Source organism: Aptenodytes patagonicus, chromosome 20 (genome assembly GCF_965638725.1).
Source record: "Aptenodytes patagonicus chromosome 20, bAptPat1.pri.cur, whole genome shotgun sequence".
NCBI lineage: Eukaryota > Metazoa > Chordata > Aves > Sphenisciformes > Spheniscidae > Aptenodytes > Aptenodytes patagonicus.
Window position 1 is genome coordinate 2,631,142 of NC_134968.1, and position 17,709 is coordinate 2,648,850.

Sequence of the window (17,709 nt, forward strand, 5' to 3'; positions counted from 1 at the left end):
AGTCAAGTATAGTTAGACCGGCCTGATCTACCTTCTTAAATTACTTTTAAAGAAACAGCGTGATCTTTCTGCTTTTAAAGCCAGGCTTAAAGGACGCTTTACACTTTCCTTAAAGGCCGAACGTCTTTTAAGGTCGCGGATATCTTTGAAATCACATTTCTTCCTTCCCATCTTTTTTCCCCCCTTCCCCCCCCCCCCCAATAAACAGCTCCACTTCCAGAGTTTACAAAACAAATAAATAAAATGAAAAGTCATTTCCCAGGAAGATTTTTTTCTTTTTTCCTTTTAAAGTGCCCGGGTCCACACAAACCGAAAAGAAGAGAGAAACGATCAATCTTTTTCTCGAAAGACTTTTGACAGCTCGGCCTAACTCACTCAGCGAAGAAATTTGGCTTTTGCTAAAGAGATACTTAAACCAAGAAAGATTTAAAGAGTTTAATCCAAGGGCCTGCATTCGGGAAGTCTAGAAAGTAAAAATTTCGGGGGGGGGGTGTAAAAAAATAAGCTGCCTGCTGCAGAATGGAAATGTGGCTGGTTTGTAGTTTGTTTGTTCAAGCTCCATTTCTCCCATTTTGCAGCGGAGAGGGACGGGCAGGCTGCATTCACGCAGGGAGAAGCCTAGAAACTTTTGTCAGTTCAAGCATCTGTGTGGGTGGCAAGGGTTTCTGAGAAACACATAATAAATCTGAAGCTGAAGCCGAGGCCGAAGCGCAGTTTAGCAAAGGGGCGAAGAAAATAAAAAAGCATTTGCGAAACGCAGCTCGATTGAAGGGAGAATTTCCCTAAATATTTCATATCTGTGAATGCGCTTATCGAAATCAGCATAAATCTATTCAGTCTCGGCAGATCAGGACGGATGTAAAAATTAATAGTTAAGTTTCCGATAATTTCTTGCTTGTTTGGATTAAAGTGGCGCTTTGGGGGTCTCGGGCTTTGTCATGAGGCTGCCGGTTCCTCCTTTTCGAGGGACGGTGCGGTTCACCAGGGAGCTGGGATACAGCGAACGAGTTTGGGATGCGAAAGGAAACTCTTTCCAGCCACTCCCAACTGTTCTTGCTGCTTTTGCCAACACTAAATTTGCAAGGAAAAAGAAAAGAAAAGAAAAGAAAAGAAAAGAAAAGAAAAGAAAAGAAAAGAAAAGAAAAGAAAAGAAAAGAAAAGAAAAGAAAAGAAAAGAAAAGAAAAGAAAAGAAAAGAAAAGAAAAGAAAAGAAAAGAAAGAAGAAAAGGAAAGGAAAGGAAAGGAAAAGAGAACCTCTTGGGGAAAGAGGGATTTTTCCCACGCACCACGCGGAGGCACAAGGAAAAAAAATAATCTCCCTACTCAAGGGGAAAGGCATCACCTTATACGAATAAATTCACAGGGTTAGCGAACGATAGAGAAATGCAATCACTGTGAGACAAACCCGGGCCTGCTTCTTTAATGCAAATTAAACCGTGGATGTCAGGAGTTGTAGGAGAGGGAGCCCGTCCAGAAACTGAGAGGTGTCACGCTCTGAGCCTCGGAATTGGCTTCTTTTTCCTGAATTTAACTAGTTCCTGGGAATCCCTGACACAAAACCCAGCAACATGGCGACCGGGATGCGAGGTGGAAAAATATATCCAGTGAGAGGGCGGGGGGAAGCCAACGACAAACCCAAGCCCAGCCCGAGCTCTTGTTCTTTGAGCCGATCCCAATCAGAGCCTGCACGCTTTTATGCTTTTAAATTACAGCATCCCCGAATGGTAAATTGCTCTCTGCATGGACGGCCACAACCCAGCCCCGGTCCTGGGGAGAAAAACAAGCCCTGTCTCTCTGTTCTACCGTTATTTATTATTGCGGGAAGGTTATAATTATTAACCTGGAACTTCATTTATGAAGAGAGATCAGAGAGAGAAAGAAGCGCGAGATCATTTCTCATGGAAAGCTTTCTCCGCTCGACCTTTTTATACGTGTGGGTTTACCCAGGCACCTATGGGTGTCCCTGGCTGCGCACACAGGTGTATAGAACACAGATACACACACGCACACACTCAGTTTCTACAGCCCAGCCCTTTTTTCGGTACCTTTTACAGCCTTTTCACCCTTTTCTCCCGGCAGCAATCAAAATCCCCCTCTCCTTTCCTCCGGAGGGGACCTTCCCCTCTTCATCAGCCACAGAAACGGAGCATTTCGAGCCTGACAAGCAGTCCGCTCCCTTTCCAGAACCATAAAACTTTTAGTGGCCCTCGCTGCTTTACTATAAGTTTTCTTAGGGCTTTAGAGCATAGAAAGCAAATTATTCACGGTATTATCCCGTCTGCTTGTGCTGCTGGCAAAGGGTTAGTCTCCCTTTTGCTTGCACTGGTAATGTGACCTTTGGCGGCGGCTTTTTCCCCTCTTAATAACAATTTTAGGTCTGCGTGTTGGTCTGAGGGGGGTGTAGGTGCGTGCGGTTTCGTGTGCATGTGTGTGCACACGTATGTGTGTGCGTGCACGTGTGCGCGCGCGTGCACGTGTGCGCGTCTTTTACTTATAATTAATTATAATAAGTGATTTAGTTCCTCTTCACTTTTAAGGTCCCCGCATGGAAACTCTGGGCCCTTTTTCTGGTTTTGTGTGTGATTAATCCTTTTCCTTTGTTTTCATTCGCGGCCCAATGGCAGCCCGGCCCCGGCGCCACGTGACCCCCCTTTGTGGCCGCGGGCGCGGGCCGGGCCGCGGAGGGGCCGCGGAGGGGGGCGGCCGGGCCGGCCCGGCCGCTCTTGGCCCAAACCCCCGGGGTTTCACCCCAGAAGGGGACGCAGACACGAATCCCGCCGTCTGGACTCCGGACCGTTTCGAGCGGTCCCTTCCCTGCGTTCTCTTCGCCATTTTTACTCAGGCGTTATTTATTTTTGCCTTGAAATCCGACGGATAGGACAAGATAAAATTGATAACAGAAAGTTTATTCAAGAATTGTTCAACAGACAACCCTTAAGCAAGGAAATAAAATAACTACTATAAGAAAAAATAATCTCCCTACTCAAGGGGAAAGGCATCACCTTATACGAATAAATTCACAGGGTTAGCGAACGATAGAGAAATGCAATCACTGTGAGACAAACCCGGGCCTGCTTCTTTAATGCAAATTAAACCGTGGATGTCAGGAGTTGTAGGAGAGGGAGCCCGTCCAGAAACTGAGAGGTGTCACGCTCTGAGCCTCGGAATTGGCTTCTTTTTCCTGAATTTAACTAGATCTTTCTTCAAAGAAAGATCTCCAAAGAGGAGGGGTGAGGTGGGAGGGAGGGATTAGCTATAGTTCTTCTAATTCAGGACTATACAATTACAGTCTGGTTCTGCTCTCATGCCTCCAGTAGAACTAATTACATTATTCATAAGTACGAAGGTAACATAAAACTACTGGTCTTTCTAAATTACAATAACTAAAATAAGCTTGTTGTACAATGACAAGGAAACACAATGTCCTTTATAACAAGTAAATACTAAAAAAGTACAATTTGATTCTTTTTTCCTCATATAAATACATAATATTGGGGATAAATAATACAAAAAAAGGAAAATATTTTAAACTGGCTATAACCAATAAATATATATGAATGTTCACCAGAACACACACCTATTGAAGGACGTCTCGACTGAGTTGGACGAACGCCCTTCAAAGTTGTTTTTATACCCATTATATGTAAACTCTAAGTGCAACAAAGATGTCCAGACAAGAAAGCATTAGCAAATACTAGAGATCCATTCACTTCTGCTTCGATTGGAGGACATTCCGTTTGTTCAAATATACCCTGTTTTCACGTAAGGTCAAGAGAAGAGGAGGAAGGAAGCGTAGGACTTCTAAGTCTTAAGATTGCTTTTCTGTTAATGAACCCTAAGAAAAATACCCCCAAAACAAAAAACCCCAGCGCCGTCGAATGGAGACGTCATGTCATCAGAGGCAAAGGTGGGAAAATATTCAGACCTGTCAACTCTTTCTTCCTCTCTTTGGACTGCTGTTACTGTTGGTGGGGGCTTTTTAGGCATTTCAAAAACTTGTTTCCCGAACCTTTTGCAATTCTTAGACCTCTCTTATTCTAATTTTTTTAATTATTATAATTTTTTTTGAGAGGGGAGGCAGGGGCCGGAGGGGAAGAGCGTGAATCCCACGCGTTGGCAGGTGTGTATATTTGCAGTTTATGTGCGGACTGGTGGGAAGTTACTCAGCGAAAAAGGATGCCCTTCCTCTGAAGGCTGGGAAGGAAAGCGCGAGGTTCCTCTTGAGAAGGAATTGGAGAGGAGGGTAGTTTTCTTGCGAATCTCTTTTGATTGCATATGTATACATGTGTGCATGTTTACATAGATGCAGAGACACCAACTGTAAAGACTTGCCTGGCTGACTATTCTCCTTTCCAGTGTCCGAGAATTATCAGTGACGATCTGTACTTGGTTTGGAAATGAAGGATGCTGCTGCTAGAAATCTGCTAGATTCCCACAAAACTACCCCAAACCCATTTCAGAAGCATTTGTGTTGAAACACAGGAGGTATATCTCTTCAGAGAGAGTTGCTCTTGGCAGTAAATACTGAACTGGTTGGAAATTGTGCCTAATAAAACCCAGGAATAACAACAGCAAGCACAACAACCTGGTAGAAATTGCCCTGTCAAAGAAAAAAAGAAAATAGCTCAACACAAATGTTCCTGAAGCCGATCCTGCCCTCTTCCCCTCTCCCACGCCCCGTGGCGAGGTCCCATCCACTTCGCCTGAGCCTGTCCCTGCTCCCTATCACAGGTGGGTCAGCTTGGGCGCCTCTTGGATTCTGCCCTGAGAAGAAGCGTGGTGCGTGGAAAGGTCTGTGTAGGTGGGGTGGGTCTCGCATGGTCCGTGGTGCTGGCTCGGGGGCATCTGCGGAGGCCCGTTGTAGTCCATGTTGGCAGCCTGGTGATGTGGCAGGTGATTGAGGCCGTAAAGGGACGGGCCAGAGGCGGGCATAGAATCCACATAGTTACCTCCAACATAGACGGGGCTTCCCTGCATACTGGGAGTCCCGTAGGCCACCCCGTTCCCTTGTAAGACGTGGGGGTCGTACTCGGGGGCCGTGTTGGCATATTTTTGTTGGGAGGGGCAGCCTTTGATGGGGTTTTGGTAGTTAGTTGACATGGCATAGGCATTTTGGTGGGGTTTATTGAAGGAAGGTGGCGAGGGGGCATCATAGTTACTGCTCATGGTGTGCAAGGCGTTCATAAATCCGGCGGAGGATTGCATGGGCTGGGGCGGGCTGCCGGTGGGGGAAGGCCCTCCAGAGGAAGACCCCATGCCTTTTGACTTCTGATCTTTCTTGTACTTCATCCTCCTGTTCTGGAACCAGATCTTGATCTGCCTCTCGCTGAGGTTCAGCAGGTTGGCCATCTCCACGCGGCGGGGCCTGCACAGGTAGCGGTTGAAGTGGAATTCCTTCTCCAGCTCCACCAGCTGAGCGCTGGTGTAGGCTGTGCGGGCTCTCTTGGAGGCCGAGGAGCCTGGAGGGCTTTTCTCGCCGCTGCAGGTTTCTGCTGGCCGCGAAATGAAATAAAAGATAATTACTTACATGCAGAAATTGAATGCATCGTTTCTTAATAAATCCTGGAACAGGCACAAGAGTTCGACCCCCCCTTTCCTCACCCCTTCGCATTAGCCTGCACTCCATAATCATGTCATTTATTAAGAGTTCTGTTCTCCAAAGCTGCCCCTGGTTTATGAAAATTTGATCATGTCATGTAGAAAAGGATTCCAGGGCCATTTATTTAGGAGTCGATTATTTCCAACAGATAATTTTGAGAAAATAATATTTGGCAGGGGGGCAGTCACTGCAAAGCCAATTAATACTAACACGGGTCAGTGTTGGGAGGTACTTGGTTTGCCGAGGTACGAATGCACACACACACGCATATCTTGTGTGTCTCGTATTTGTGTAACACAAATATTTGCATGTACGTTGTTAAACACCAAATTGCATTTGTACCTACCTTTTTATGAGATAAACATGTATATAACAAATTATGTTAACGTAGAGTGAAGTGTGTGCCGCAAAGTTTATATGAATATATTTGTCAGAACAGTGATATTTCCATACTGATTTTTTTCTTGATCGCGTTAGAGATGTGCGTGTATGCATGCAAGAATATCCATTTGTTTATGCATCTGCTCTCTACGTGCACACATACACTCAAAGAGCACCAGGTTTACTGCTGTGTCCGGAGGCAGGGAGGTGGGAAGAGAACAAGCACTCCGCTTTAGCATCGCTAGGTTGAGCAGTGGGCGTACATTTTCATGTATCTGTACCTACACAGTCAGACATCGGCTGTGTACAACCGCCTGGTTGTATTTCCCTGTGGTGCTCTGGATATGTTTAAAATAAACCAAGTGTGCGCAGTCAGCGCTGCAGGATGGGCCAAGACTCGTTCAGCCTGGCCAGGGCATGCGGCTGGCAGTCTTGGGATCATGCCCAGCACCAGGATCCTCTCTGGATCCTTGCTGCGTCCTCACTGCGTCCTCACTGCGTCCTCTCCCCCTCTCCCCTCCCTCCAAACAAGACCACTCCGGCCGGTGGCTTCGTTACCTCGCTGTTTAGGAAAGTGGAGGGTTACAAAAAGCAGAACAGTGTACCTGTGCTAGGGGAGCTGTTTTTCTGTTTGGAGTTTTGCCTCGATTCTTTCATCCAGGGGAAAATCTGCTTGGTGAGACTGGCGCTTGCACTGAGGTTGGCTTTGCTGGGGGCAGTTTTACTGCTCCCCGACTGGTTATTGCTGTTGCTACTGGTGCTGTTGGTGGCAGGGTTTGGGGGCGGCGAGACGGGGGGAGGCGGATGGTGCTCCTGGGGCAAACTTGGACGCATGCAGCTCCCGTTCAGGTCTTTACTTTTTGCGTGCGGGGTTGTGTTGCCAAGAGACTGGAGGGAGCAGGCGGACCTCTGGTAGTCGTTCTCCACGTGAGAGGCTGGCTGGAAGGGCTGCTGGGGACCCTCGTAGCCGAACCCATTGGCACTCCCGTAAGAGTAACCCCCAAAGAGCGTGGAGCTGTCGTAGTACGTTGTCTTCTGCATCTCTGGGACTCCCCAAAATGATTTTTCCGGCTACCAGGGTCTTGACACCCCTATGGCAGAACATTGGCACCCCAAGGCCACGTGACAGGCCGTTTCCAGCTGTCTATTGGAAGCTGACCTGAAAGGTTAGGAGAAAACACACAATAATAGTACCCGGCCTATGAATCCATCTTGGGGCCTGAAAGGCCCATGACATGAATAGGGTCCCACAGAACAGGGCGAACAGATGCTTTGAGCAGATTTTGTCCTGTGTGCAGCCTAAGGAGGCTCAACAAATGTTACGGTGCAAGTGTGTTGAGCTGATTTTGGGGGGTAGTTTTCCTGGTTGGTTCGTTGTTTGCACCTTTTTTTCCCTTAGAGGAGGGCACCCAGGATGTATAAGTACACACATGCTCTTTAAGTACACGTGGTTTCATCTGTATACATCTATTTACTTCCATATTTATCTATACACATATATACACACCCCCACGCATGCACTTGTACTCCCATATAAAATGTGTGTGTATATGCATGTAGATGTGTGTGTCGTGTGCACGTATACACATCCGTGTCCAGATAGCGCACACATTAATGTAAATATAAGAATACGGAATGGATAATCGCTAGCTACAAGCACGAAAGGAAGGAAAGTCTTGCTTTCTTACCCCTGACCTATTCAAATCAGCCATTCGCACACATAAAAACCAGCAAGACGTTATAGCATCAGAAATTAAAAGTCTGCTAAGTTTCTTGTAGGGCCTTTGTCCAGTCCATTTGTTTTTAACCTGAAAACAGCAAATAGTCAATATGTTTTATCCAGGTAACGGTGTCCTGACACAGTTGGCTTGATTTGCTGTTTGCACAGGGACTCTCAATGTCTTTGGAATTCAGTGCAAATATTTTAAGCAGATTTAAGCAGGGGCATGAATTCAAGAATGTGCTTCTTTTGGCCTGTTTGTTAGTCTCTCCCTCTCACTCTGGTAGCACAGGTTGTATTTAGAAAACATACCCTTCATTGCCTGCGCTGCTTTGTACTCATCAGTCTTGAATCTGGAACTACCATTGGCAAGATGTGATTCCAAAACCAGTTTAATTGCTGTTGGTTTTTTTTCGTTGGAAAACAAACGCATCACCAGGCCATTTGCTCTTAACTTTCTACCCCTTTGATTTTTCATCCTTCCTCCCTCCCTCAATCCAAGCTCAAAAAGTCTAAAACCTCAGTCCAAAACCTCAAATTACAAAATGAAACCTTCCTCTTTTATTTCCCTCTCTGGCCTTTTTCTTTTTCTTTCTCTCTTTCTTTCTCTTTCTTTTCTCAAAACATACACTTTCTCTACCATAAAGACAGAGTAGAAATACTCTTAGAAATATGAAAACTATCTCGACCTGAAAATAATCTGATGTGTGAGGATCAACCAAGCAGCAAACGTATTTTAAAAAGGCAGTGACTTCTCTCTGCAGCTCAGAGTTTGCGAGGAGCCACTGTGCATTTTGTTTTGAAATTTGTATCCATTGTATATTTAATTGTATCTATTGTATATTTAATTTTATCTGGGCTCTTTCATTCTCTAAAATAAAATAAAATAAACTTTGTGGAGATAAAGCCTAATGCGATATTTCTAAGTACCGGGGTTTAACAGAAGCCATAGCTGGACAATAAATAACATCTTTTTTTCCCTTCCCTGACTGCTGCGTTCGTATGTCATGTCATATGAAACCTCCGTATACTTCCAACACAGTCTCAGACAACGTGTCCACGAAGGGACTGCTTCGCTTTTTTACACTGATTAAATCCTTTATGCATTCCCAAATCTGTATTGCATCTTCCACGGAGATGTATTATTGTCTACAGAGAGGACGATACCCTTGCTGGGAGTTACTCTCATTTGGTTTCCTCGTCATGATAAATATGTCTTATTAAAAAGTAGACTCCGCTACCCGAGCCGAGAAGCTGTGAATTAATTAACAAACAGCAGCGCCTTTATTATGAATAGGTTTGCTGAAAATATCTACGAGGGCAGAGGTGGGAATTTCTCCAAGGCCTTCCTGTCTGGCATAGGTTTCTTAAAAAAACAAAACAAACCAAAACAAACCCAAACCAGAACCGAGCGGAGAGGCTTGGCTAAAGCAGCTAAAAATAACAGCGACGATTTTTTTTTTTTAAATGTCCATAAAATAAATTTACAATCCCCTTCGCCCAAAAGCTCGCTCGCTTGTGGCTTCCACAGAAGATTTGCTTTGTACCTCATCTCTCAGCGCCTCACAAATGCCGCTCATTTATCTTCGCTGAGGACGGCCGCAATCCTAATTATTTACTCCAAGGGATTGTTTAAAAAAAAAAAAAAAAAATCTCAGGCAGAATGATAAATATTCGATTATCTCCTGTTCCAATTAAAGCCGGGCAGGATCCGCGCTGGCTGTTTCATCGCGCTCCAAGTTTCACTTTGCGAGCGGTAACATTTAACCACAAACTCTTTGCCTGCAACTTTTGAGTGCGAGGATTTAGGGACATTAAAAAAAAATAAAATAAAATAAATAAAAACCGGGGGAAGGCGCGAGAGGGAAAGGGCTGCGGGGAGGAGGATGCTCGGGGAAAAATCAGACGGTCGGGGGAAAAAGAGACAAAAAATCTAAGGCAGAGGTATTCTCCTGTAAAGCCATCCCCTCCATGTTGGAAATCCTAAATTCACAACCTGACTGTGTTTATGAAGAAGAGCAGCGCCTTTCCCCTCCCCCCGCCCCCTCCTAAGGTATATTTCCCAGAGCCAGCGAAAACAGGCATAGCCCCGCTTTTAATTTAAATTATTATTAATAATAAATATTCTAAACGTGCCCTTAACAATAGGTCGGCTGCTCAGAAAGAGCTCAAATCCCAGCGACTGCCTTGCGGTGGATATGCCTGGAAAACAGAGACGCATTCCTAAAATTTCCCTCTTCCCTCCCCCCACAACCGAGCTTCACCCCAACCAGAACTCCCCAGTTGTAAAGCAGGGGGGAAAAAAAGGGCCCTGGATGAGGGCTGCAAAAGAGTCTCTGCGTGGAAGGAAGCTTAAAGCTTGTGAACTCTTCTTGAACCGAGATTGGAGTCATATGGTCATAAATCATTGGGACATATACTCCGCCATTCACAAAGTGATAGCCTATTTGAGTCCGGCTTACCTTAGTCTCTGACGAGCAAAGCACAGGCAGACATAATATATTTTCACATCCAGCATCCACGCAATCAATAAGCAAGGAATGACCCCCTTCCTTTAAAAACGTTAAAGGAATATACGAGAGAGAGGAAAAAAATCCAGCATGTGCATGTATATATGTATAAAAAAAAAGCCAAAACAGAGGGGGAGGGGGCTCAGCCAGTGGAGCTTTCGGTTACGGCAGCTCAAATTGTCTCTCTGTCTCCGTTTGGGGAAGAGGGTGAAAAAAAAAAAAAAAAATCAAGATGCTTTCCAGCTTCCAAGATGTGCAGAAAAGCTGAGGGCTTTGAATGGACAAACCCTGAGATTCTAGTTGCCCTATAGACTGGTACGCGCTGCTCACTGATAACAATGGCCTCTGCTTTACCACAGCAAAGGGGAAGAAGGGAAAGGAGAAGGGAAAAAAAAAAAGAAGGAAAGAAAAGCTGAACACAACACCCCCCCACCCCCCCCTTTTAACTATGCAATGCTTGGCTGGGATTAAAATAATAACGAAAAGAATCCAGGCTACGGGGGGGGGGCGAGGGGGGGAATAAAGCGGAGGGGATATTTAAAAATAAAGATTTGGTTTGGATTGTCGGGCAAAGCCAACGAGCCTCCCGAACAGCGTCACTAGTGAAAAATTATGCTAATTGCAGACGTGGTGGACAGAGGCCTAGGCAGAAAGATAGCAAAGCTTGCCTTTGATTCACGTGTTTAACAATTAGGTGTCAATTTATGCTAATAAACCGTTTCAACATAGTCATAGTCTCCCCCCTCCCCTTCCGCGGCGGCAATCGCGGCTCTTTCAATAGCTGATGCTTTCCCTCCCCCGGCCCTTCGGCTGCGTTTGGCTCCTCGCAGAGCCCCCCCCCCCAGTATGAAACACACTTTTCGGGGGGACGGGGGCGGGGGGACGGGGGGACGGGAGCCGCCGGCCCCGGTGTTTGCAAGGGGGTAAGGGCGGAGGGGAGCCGGGGAGGGGGGAGGAATCTCTTCTGTCGCTGCAACTCCGCAGCCCCGGGTAACTTCGGCGTTAAGTTTGTGCGTCCCAATGTCTGGGGGCTCCTCTCGCCCCTCGGCCTCCGCCGGGGAGTAGGTGCGGGGTTTGGGGTGGGGGGGGGAGTGTCAGGGCGCAGATCACCCCCGGGGGAGGCCAAGGCAGCGAGGTGTCGAACAATAAAGATGATTATTATTGCTATTATTAATAACGCCGTTATTGCTATGCAAGGCGCTGCTGCTGTCGCCACGGGAGATTTATGCCTTTCCCCGCTCCCACACGGCTGCCGAAAGCAGAAACTCGCCAAGACGCATTTTGGGGAAAGTCCGTGACGAGGAGGGGCTGGCGAGTGGGAGGAAGGCAGGGCAAGGAATTTAGGTGTCTGCACTTTTTTTTTTTTTTTTTTTAAGTGCTACTTTTGTTTCACATCGCAATTATCTTCCCTCCTTTAATTCCGGAGCTCACTCCTTTGGGTTAAGTGCTGACGGGGGGGAATTTACGTTTAGCGAAACAAGAAAAAGAGGGACCACAAAGGCTCTTTGGACTTCGCTGGGAAGGTATGACCCGTCGGGGGGTTTGCATCGCTCTTTTTTGTGTGCGTGTGTGCGCACCTTTAGGCTGATAACTATGGCAAGAAAAAGAAGGGTGTCCAAGTAAACATTTGACTCTTGAGAAGACTTACGCTGGGTTGGACAGCCAAGGTTTTCTAGGTGATGGATAAAGTCTTATCCCAAGGACTACGGTGTTTCCAGCTATTGTTCTGGCTGCAGCGGTCAGATCCCAGACGTGAGGGTTTCGACCAGGGGACACCATTGCTCCGATCCCCCCCCCTCCCCGCGCCTGACTTTTTGTGAACTGCTCCAACATAAATCTTCTGCTACAAGATAGTTCCTATTTCGGAGCCCCGGCGTTGAAATTCCAGGGAAGGAAAGAGGAAAAACAGTCGTGGACTATTTAAAGCCTTCTCTGTAGGTGAAGTACTCTATAGGTTTCTGAATACGGATCTCCACTGACTCATTTGGAGTACCTAGGCAATCAGAAGTACCTCGGATTCTGCAAGTAACTCCTCTGAAGTGCAAAATCTTGTTTTAACCTTAACTGGCAGCCGAAAAAAAAACCCAAACTGTTTAGAAGGTCGTTGCACGTTTATATGTTGAGCTCCTGTAAGTAGTTTTTTTAGGCTCCCTGTGTATTGCCATCTTTGCTTTGGTTGCGGCTTATTTTTCTTTAAAATGTAACTCCCTCGCACTCGTCACGGAATCAGCAGCAAATGTTGCAATCTGACTGGGTTTCCCTTCAAAGGGAGCACAGGAAATATCTTCCATTTAAAACACTCCCTCAAAAGTTACGGCCATAAATCACAAAGTTTAAAGACAAGCCGGTAGCAAAATGAAAATACTCAGCTGAAATCCCGGGCAGCCGTGCTTATTCTAGGGTTGGTGGAGGGCGGGGGGCGAAATCACGTTGGGTGACTTTAGAGAAGGAATGGCTTCCAAGCCTGGTGCAGAGGGAGATACGGAGACACACACAGACAGGGGACCAGGTAGGATATTCAGCAAAACTCACCAATTCTCGGATGTCTGGTCCAGCAAATACGAGGCAGCGGTGGACTTTGAGATAGGAGAAGAACTGAGGGGGGGGAAAGGGGAAAAAAAAGTATGAAACTTCGGTCAGAAAAGCGTGGACAAGGGGATTCATCATAGAGAGAAACCTCTGGGTGGAACTGGGGAGAAGACAGGCTCTAATGAACAAAAGCCCCAGCATTTCCTCCGAGGTTATCTCCCATCCAAGTAACCACAGCATTTCCAGGGATTGCATCGGTCTCCATCCATCGATAACCCGATATTCTCATCAGGGGCGGTGGACACCAGGTTTATTTCTGTAAATCTGATGCGATCCCCTGTCTCCCCGGCGTTTCCCTCCGCCTTCCCCCCTGGAAACCCCCCGGCGAGGGAAACGCTTCGCCCGTTCTGGGGTTCGCGTTAGTGATGGCAACGGTTTGGCGTGAACCGTGGGCGGTTTGTCCACGGCTGGTGGTCAACTCTGAATGTAATTTAAAAAATATACGTATCGGGAAGGGTTTTGGCTAAATTCTGGTGGTACTTTCAGAGTTAAATGCGTTTAAGAGATTAAATGCATGCAGTTAATTAGCTCTGGGTTCATCAACAGGATAACAATAGGGAAAAGAGGAGGCCGTTTTCCTGAAAGGCAGAAAAACCTTAAGGATTCAGGATATGTTTTTTCGTGTTTCTCCAGTGTGGTCGGAGGATCGCCACGAAGCGGGGGGAGGACGGAGATGCTTTATAGGGTACGAGGACACCATTCACACAGCAGTGATTTGGTATCAGAATTAACGGTATCGAGCCGTAAACATTTTTAAAGCCACGCCGAGATTTATCACCGCAACTTTGGCACGAAGGACTCGGGAAGGGAGAAAGAAGGGGAGAAAGAAAAAGCAATCTCATTTAAAAATATTTTCGTTTTGGGAAACATTCAGTCGCTTTAATAATCCTGTTTCCGTTCTGTATGTTGATGTTATTAATCTCAAATAAAAATGTTCCCCTCACACCCCTACTCTGCTTGTGACAACATCCCCGAGTCCATAAATCACCCGTGGATGCTTCGTGACCTTCTCTAGTCGGCGGCCTATAGCTGTATTTTTTATTAGTATTATTATTACATGCGCGCACACTTTAATACACAGCTTTGGCAATATTCCACTTACATCACAGCCTTCCCCGGTGAACTGGGGCTTTTCAGTTCCCTCTGTAGAGTACACACAGAGGTTTGTAAAGGGGAGGGGGGGGGGAAGAAGAAAAGAAAACACCCTTTCTGCGCTGTGAGCTGAGCAAACGCAGGCTGAGCCTCGGCAAGTTCCTCCCACGCCGGGCCCGGGGAGGAAGGGGAGAAGTGGGCAGCCCGAGAGGAGGTGGAGAAAAGAAGGGAAATCGCGTTTATTTGGAGTGGATGCGGGAGGGAGGAGGGGAAAAGAGAAACAAACAACCAAAAAGAAGCTGGCATAAATAACGGCTCCAGCAAGGAGGGCGTGGGGGGTGTTTGTTTTTCTTTGTTTTTAATTTATTCCCTCGCAATACAGGCAGAAGAGGGATGGAGCGAGGTGTCGTCGTGTGTGTGTCCCCCCCCCCGTGTTCTTTGTTTTGATTTGGGGGGTTTTTTTGCTCTATTTGGTTTGCATTAATTTCTCTCTTAGAGGCGGTGCGGGTCCAGCCCGGCCCCGGCTCGCCCCGCACCCGCCGGTGGGCTCATGCCCCCCGGGGCAGGGCGGGGAGCCGCGCAGCACCCACCGCCTCCTCCCGGGGGGGCTGCTCACCCTCCCTTGGCCCATTTTTTTGTCTAAATGGAAGGAGTTTGGGTTTTCCCACTCCACAAACAGAGAGCCCGAGGGAGGGGAGAGCTCCGAGGAGGAAGGGAGAGTTATGAAGGGTCCAGGACCTCCTGAAACCCCAAACAGAAGCCAGCCCGGATAAGAAATCAAAATGAAACTGAGTGAGCAGTGGTTTTGCCTTGACAGATTAGACCTTTTTCTCCCCCTGACCTTTGCTTAGAAGAGCAATAACTCACCAGGTTAATGATCAATCAGCGGAAGTGCTTTGGAATTGTCTCCAAAAAAAGAAAAAAACAAACCAAAACAAAAACAACAACCGGGCGGACACACAACTCCCCGGCTCCTGCCGGGGCTGGGTCCTCCCGACCCCCGCAGCATCCCTCTCCCGTGGGTCCGCCCGTCGCCAAAAGCCTCGGCGGGGGGTGAGGTGCGGCTGGGTGGGGAGGGGGTAGGGATAGAGGGGGTGGGGGGTGCGTGGGGGTGAGAGGAGGCGGCAGTTTGCGATATCAGCGTGCTACAAAGAGCTATTTTGGGAGCAGCTCACCAGAGAGGGCTGGGAATCACCATCCCCACTTTTCTTCTCTTCCCCCCCCCCCTCCAAATGCCAAAATAATAGCTTGAATTATGCGCTCACGTGACTGGGACACGTCAACCTTTTGCCCATTTTATACAGAATTGGTAAATGACCCGCTCCCCCCTCCAGCCCCGCTAATTTCCCCATCAGCAAATTCCCCAAACTTGCCGGGCAGGCGATGCCCCTCGCTCCCTCCTGCCGCAGCTGGGGCTGCTCTGGCCTTTGGGGCGTTCTGGGCTGCTTTTTCTTTCTGATTTGTACTTTTAGTTTTCCTTTTCCTTTTTATATTTAACCTGAAGGCGAAGGAGGCGAACAAGCAGTAACGAGGAAAGCGCCCGCAGCAGCCACCGCTCCCAAAGCCTCAGCGTCCAGCCAAACAGCAAAGACGACGAAAACGGAGGGATAAAAAAGGGGTTTGGGGGACAGGACAAACGGAGAGGGGCTTCTCTGCCTCCCCGGCGGCGGGGCAGCGCCCGGAGGCCCTGGGGACGGGCTCCTCGCCCCCCGGAGCCGCGCCCGGGCTGCCGCCGCTGGCCCCGGCACCGAGGACGCGGCTCCTCTGCTTCCTACGCTCGCGTTCAGGCTCCCCATTTCTTCCCATTTTAACCCCCACTCTCCTCCTCCTCCTCCTCCTCAAAAAAAAAAAAAAAAAAAAAAAGAGAGAGAGAGGGAGAAAATGAGGATTCAAAGCTTTTCTCCCGCTGCCCTTCCTTCGCCTCCCGGGAGGACCAGGCACCCACGCTACCGCCGTGGGCGTTTCTGTGAGAAAAGGAAAGAACTCGGTTATTTTTTGCAGTGATACTCGCCTGAATCCGGGACCCGGCTGGCGCTGGAGAACGAGCTGGGCATGGGGGAGAAGGGACCTGGGAGAAGAAATGAGTTCCATTTTACCTGCTTCCATCTGATAATTCGTAAAGACTAACAATTTCTGAGGAGGAAGTCTCGGGAGAGGGAGAAAGAAGGGGTGTCAAGGAATTCTATTTCTCTGTTTTGGGATGTTTACACCGAATATTTATCGTCCGTAGGGAACCGTGCGGATACCACTGAGTCCTGCATCCTCCCCGCACAGTGCATCTCTGCAAACACCCCGCAAACACAGGCGCACACCCGAGCCACAGCCCTTTGCTAAAATCCTCTATTACTGTAAGGGCATTCGGTCTGCCATCCTCATCACCATATCAAAGGGCTCCCACCCATCCCGGGCTCTTAGTTAATTTTTAATTAGGCGGGAAAGCTTTGGGAACGGCAATGTTTAACGCAGGAGAGGACACGTAGGTGGAAGCGGGGGTTTTAAACCCTATTTCTATTTTTAACACGGATGCGAGCGAGGCGGTGCTGGCGCCCACCGAGCCGGGACGCACCTCGCTGCAACACGCGTGGTTTTGCCAGAGATATCCCATCCCTACGCCCACCAAACCCCTGGGCAGAGGGGATAACCCACCCAGGGGAATAACCCGAAGAAACCCGACTGTTCGGTGCTCATTCACCCCCAAAAAAAGCCTCATCTCGCTGCTCCCGGATTTCCCCACTGCTGCGGTGCCACAAAGAGGAGCCGAGCTTTCAGATCCCCCCCCACACACACACACCCCCGGGATCAGAGTCCCCACACTGGGAGAAAAAAGTCGAAAGAAACGAAAACTAGAAGGGTGGAAAAATACCTCCCCCCTAAAATCTCCTGTCCCAAAAGAGCAGAAGTGGGGGAGCACCACCACCGTATAGATCTGTACGGTTAAATTTCAGAAAGTGTCCATTAATATCAATTTACTTCAATGAAAACTTTGGTTCTCATGAAGTTGATGATTTATGATAAAATCAATTAAATTACGGCCACTTAGGGCCTGCGGTTTCTTCTCAGATTTCATTCGCCAACAGACCAAGCGCTTGGTAAAAAATTTCAAGTTTAGCTGGAGGCGAGTAAAGATAATTCTGAAGCTGAGGAAATTTAATGCAAAGCAATTTTCAGCAAAAAAGCAGACGCTTGTGTACCCGAGCTCCTGCTCTCTGCCAATATACCAGTTCGCCTCGGGAAATATTAGACACCGAGTCAAAACTTTTCCAGTTTCACAATGTATGAGGACATTTTTAGAACTGGCAACTTGTCCGGAGGACCGAGTTATTATCTCGCTCTAAAGGGAAAGGAACCAAAGGAGAACAGAGAGCACATCCATCCATCCATCCATCTATCTATCTTTAGAAAAACTTCCCAGGTTTAATTCGATTTCTCGGAGGGTTTTTTCCTCCATACAAACGATTTCCCTGTCTCGCTCTTAAAATACACATCGGGCGTTCACGGGGGAGGGGGGGGGATTTTTTTTTTTGAGCCAGAAATGAATAGCACGAGTCCATAGAAAATAACGCATCCGATATTCCCACGCGAAATCTCGCCCTCCCGGCCGTGTCCCTTTCAATCCCAGAAACCGCATTTGAGCGAAATGACCCATTTTCGAGGACATCCCCCCCCCTCCCCCCAACCCCAAACAAACCTTGAACCTTTTGAAAAGCCTGGTATTTTCAGGCTCGGGCTCCCCCGGTAGCCACCGCTTTTACGCCAAATGTTTAAGAGTCTCAGTCTTACCCATTTCGGTCAAATGCACTGGCCGACTAAAAGGAAAA

The 17,709-nt window shown here is 47.7% G+C and overlaps 1 protein-coding gene across 2 annotated transcripts; it reads right to left on the minus strand.

Moving 5' to 3' along the window:
* Nucleotides 1–3,761: 3,761 nt before the first annotated feature.
* HOXB3 (homeobox B3) lies at nt 3,762–17,709 on the minus strand. 2 transcript variants are annotated; one of them, XM_076356815.1, is made up of 4 exons: nt 17,672–17,709; nt 12,743–12,805; nt 6,586–7,139; nt 3,762–5,489 (listed from the first exon to the last, which is right to left on the minus strand). In XM_076356815.1, the coding sequence occupies exons 3-4, from the start codon at nt 7,019–7,021 to the stop codon at nt 4,726–4,728; spliced, it is 1,200 nt and encodes a 399-aa protein (XP_076212930.1). In that variant the 5' UTR covers nt 7,022–7,139; nt 12,743–12,805; nt 17,672–17,709; the 3' UTR covers nt 3,762–4,725. The 2 variants fall into 2 exon arrangements, with proteins under 2 accessions (XP_076212930.1, XP_076212931.1); XM_076356816.1 differs by lacking the exon at nt 17,672–17,709 and adding an exon at nt 14,759–14,809.